The sequence below is a fragment of the Octopus bimaculoides genome, chromosome 11, assembly GCF_001194135.2.
Source record: "Octopus bimaculoides isolate UCB-OBI-ISO-001 chromosome 11, ASM119413v2, whole genome shotgun sequence".
NCBI lineage: Eukaryota > Metazoa > Mollusca > Cephalopoda > Octopoda > Octopodidae > Octopus > Octopus bimaculoides.
Genome location: NC_068991.1, coordinates 21272387 through 21276415, shown reverse-complemented (window position 1 = coordinate 21276415; position 4029 = coordinate 21272387). Strand labels below are relative to the sequence as shown.

At 35.8% G+C, this 4029-nt stretch overlaps 1 protein-coding gene across 5 annotated transcripts in view; it reads left to right on the top strand.

Moving 5' to 3' along the window:
• Positions 1-2250, top strand: part of LOC106869361 (organic anion transporter 3) — a 25084-nt gene extending 22834 nt beyond the window's left edge. For 4 of the 5 annotated variants that reach the window (XM_052971584.1, XM_014915086.2, XM_052971582.1 and 1 more), the window contains 2 exons: positions 155-227; positions 928-2250. In XM_052971584.1, the coding sequence (XP_052827544.1) occupies positions 155-227; positions 928-1059 (205 nt within the window). In that variant the 3' untranslated portion in view covers positions 1060-2250. Of the gene's footprint in view, positions 1-154; positions 228-927 lie in introns of those variants that run through there. The other variant, XM_052971583.1, reaches the window with a different exon arrangement.
• The last annotated feature ends 1779 nt before the right edge of the window (positions 2251-4029 follow it).

Sequence of the window (4029 nt, the reverse complement as noted above, 5' to 3'; positions counted from 1 at the left end):
GTGCGTGCGTGTGTGTGTGTTTATGTGTTTGATTATGTATATTAAGAAAATGGAGAGATAGAAAAAAAATGGTTGTGGCTTAAACATACACACAAACACTAGAAAAAAAGTGAATCATAACTTTACAAATCATTTATTTCGATTTTCAATGCAGAAGTGCCGGAACTGGTTTTGCCATGGTTTTCCTTCAAATTGTAGGCTTATCAGCACCTTTCTTCAAAGTATTGGTAAGTGCACCATCAGTTCATTTTCCATAATAAACACTGCTTTCGTTGATTTTATACAAGCGTACACAATTTTATACAAGATATATACAAGCATACATTGAAAAACAAACGCTAATGATGAAAAGGTTTTCTTTTTCTGCATTCGAATTGCCTATCTATATGTCTATCTATCTGTTTATCTATCTTTCTATCGACCGATCAATCTATCTATTTATCTATGTTACACGCACACATACACACACACACACACACACATATATACACACACACTTACATACATATATATAAATACATACTCATCCATCCAGCCATCAACATGTACACACATACATATGTGTGTGCGTGTGCGTATGTGTATAAATATGTATATACATACACGTAAGTTTTGTAAAATATATTAAAAATATATTTCGGATAGTGCAGACATTTTCTTTTTAATAAAATTATTTTGACCCGGGTGCCAGACTAAGCATTGCTGTGAGCCGTATGTTTGATACTACTGGCTGAGATAATTTTTGCTGGGTAGAGCTAACCTGATCGATCAGTTTACATACCTTATAATTCTCTTTTAAATCCCACTTACAATCATTCCCTCCGAACATGCCTTATTTTGATCGTCGTTGGTCGTTGAGATCTTTTACTATCAATCAATGTTTATATTTTAAACACTTTCAATTAAATCTCTATTTTCTATCCACAGGCTTTGAATATTCCATGGGCTCCAGGTATTATCATAGGAACTGCATGCATAGTCTCTTCCATTTTACTTCATATATATATACCAGAAACAGTAAACCGTGTTTTACCACAGAAAATCGAAGATGTGATTTGATTTAGAGATATTGAACTGAAACTGTATTGAATGTAAGAAATGTATTCAATATTGCATTTATTGATGCGTTGACAATACTTTGCATCAATGCTGTAATGTAATACAGAGTAGCAATCACCGTATATAGTAGACAAATATAAATATTTGTCGTCATATTTTTCTGTCTATGTTTAAAAGAAATGCAGGAAAAAAATTCTCATATAGTTCTTCTTACATTAATCGTGTTTAGTTAGGACATAAAGTAAGAACTATAATGTGAGAATTCATGTTTTTCTGCTTTACTTCTAAATATGTTGTTCCTAAAGATTGTTTTAGCCAATTACATAATATAATAACGCAAGTCAATCCCATTTGAAATTAATGAATCATCATCATCATCATCATCGTTTAACGTCCGCTTTCCATGCTAGCATGGGTTGGAGAATAATGGTGTTTAAAGAAATGTAATTAATTGAGAATTTAAGTTTCTTAGATTGTTTTCGTTAAAGGTTTTTTTTATCAAGTTCTTAATTGCGGTAGATTTTTTTAATGTTTATATATCACTTCTCTATATGGATATTTTCCTGTCTATAATGATATATGTATGAAGACAAGGCATTTATATCTGTCTATTACATCTAAAACTTATAGGATATACTTTGTAGTATATAACAGTATAATAAAAGTGATGGATGATCGCATCAGCAAATACAACGGTGAGATATAAGTAGATGTCGATACCATCTAGAACAACCGTTTAACTATTTTTGCCTATGGACCGTTTTGATTACTATTTTACTCTGGTGGACTCCATAAACATATGTCTAAAAATTAGTTTTAAAGAAACTTCTTTCAAAATTCCTATTTTGTTCTTCACATATTCACTTGTGTAGGTTTGCAATAACACTCTCTGAGTGTCCGGAAACATATTAAACAATCTAATTAAACAATAACTCTCTCTTCAGTGGCCAGAAACATATTAAAGAATCTAAAGCATAAAAGAAACTAACCTAGTTTTTTTTCTTGCAATAAATACATTATGGACGTCTAAAATGTTACTGTGGACCGCCAATTTACTATTTTGCTTGCATGGAATCCCCGCCCAAATTTTATATGGAACCCCAGGGGTCATATGGATGCCAGTTGAGAACCACTGATCCAGAATGTAGATGTATTAGAGAGTGAATAAATATCGTCACAGCATATTCAGAAGGGGTTTGTTATTCTTGAATAATTCGGAATCACTTTTGTATCTCAACGTATACCTAATTTACGTGATGTGAGAAAAGTCACACTTAGACCATGAACTAGGCGCAGGTGTAGCTGTGTGGTAAGAAACTTGCTTCCCAACCACAGAGTTCCGGGATCAGTTCAACTGCGTGGCATATTGGACATGTTTTTTCTACTATGGTCTCGGATCGACTAAAACCTTGTGAGTGGATTTAGTAGACGGGAACTGAAAGAAGCTAGGCGTATATATATATTTATTTATGTTTGTGTGTGTGTGTCTTTGTGCCTGTGTTTGTCTTTGTGCCTGTGTTTGTCTCGCCCCCATCATCGCTTGACAACTGATGTAGGTCTATTTATGTTCGCGCAAGGACGTCGACGCACTTCACCGCTAGTAATTATCTGCATATAGCTAAAGTGGCACATCCACCGATCCTCTCGCCCGACTGGTAGAGGAGAGTGAGTGCCTGAGGACATTCTAGGCGCCAAGCGCACAGTCTTGGTCTATCTTTCAACCAGGACTTTACCCGTCAAAGTGACGAGTTGCGGAAAGATGTGCCTCACAAACGGAGCCCACACACGTTCACCTTCAAGAAATCATTGCAGGAGGTGGTATCTGAGTGCATGTCTGCGTATCAAAAGCCACGGCATGCCTAAGCTGCCACGCAGAGGAAGCTGGCAGCAGACTGACTGCATGATCATTAGAACACGTCCCTTCTCGTCAACTCTGTCTGAGAAATGATGAGGACTATACTAAACTCTTATACCATACCGAAGTGCGGTGGTTGTCAAAAGGAAACTGTGTTTTATGCTTTGTTGAACTGTTTCATATAATCATATCTTTGAAGATACTCCATTATCTGCTTCATTGCTGGCTGCAAGGTGTGATATCTTTTTTCTTCGTGATATATTCACAAAATTAAATGACTCGAATAAATTATTGCAAAGAAACAGAAAAGCTCTCGTTGATTGTAAATCATTTATCACTACCTTCATTTCGAAATTGGTATTGTAGACGACTAGTTATAATTCTCTACTTGTTCTATTTCGTCGTTTTGATTCTCGAATGGGCATGTCACATTGATTATAAGACTAAATGTATCCGGTTTGTGTACCCCTTTGTATAAGGAAGTTTCATAATGATTTCACTTAATCGTTTCCAAGGATTTTTATTTCTTGTCCCCATAAAATACTTATTGCGCTTTTCTGTGAATACAAATCCGAACCTCTTGCAAAACATTCAAGTGAATTATTGCAGCAATCTCGTCATGCTCTCGCTTTTTGTATTCATATTGAGCTAACTGAGGTGATACTGTTCCGATGTGAGATATAGTCTCATCTGAATCATTGCACATGCTTGTAACTTCGTAAACAGTCCTTCACCCATTGCCTCGTTCAGACGAGCTTGTTTGCTTGGTAGAGCGTGGGACACGAGAATGCACATGATCTGGCAGTGTCTGGAAGCAAGGTCACTTTCTGAATGACCTCAAAATATAGATGCACGACCAGAAAATTCAAGCCACACGTACTCGTTCTCCTTCTAAACGACTCTGAGGTATGAGTCTAGTGTGGGCGAAGCACCTCAAATGGCGTTTTGTCAATTGTAATTTCGATGTTGTCATTTCTACTAAAGGATAGGAAGTCACTCTTATTCCATGATAACTGCTCATCTCTATACAAACGCTTTCAAAAACTGCACCACAGAATGTCTTTTGTTTAATTACAAGTTGAAACTAATAGTTTCTGTTATGTTTTTATATTTCT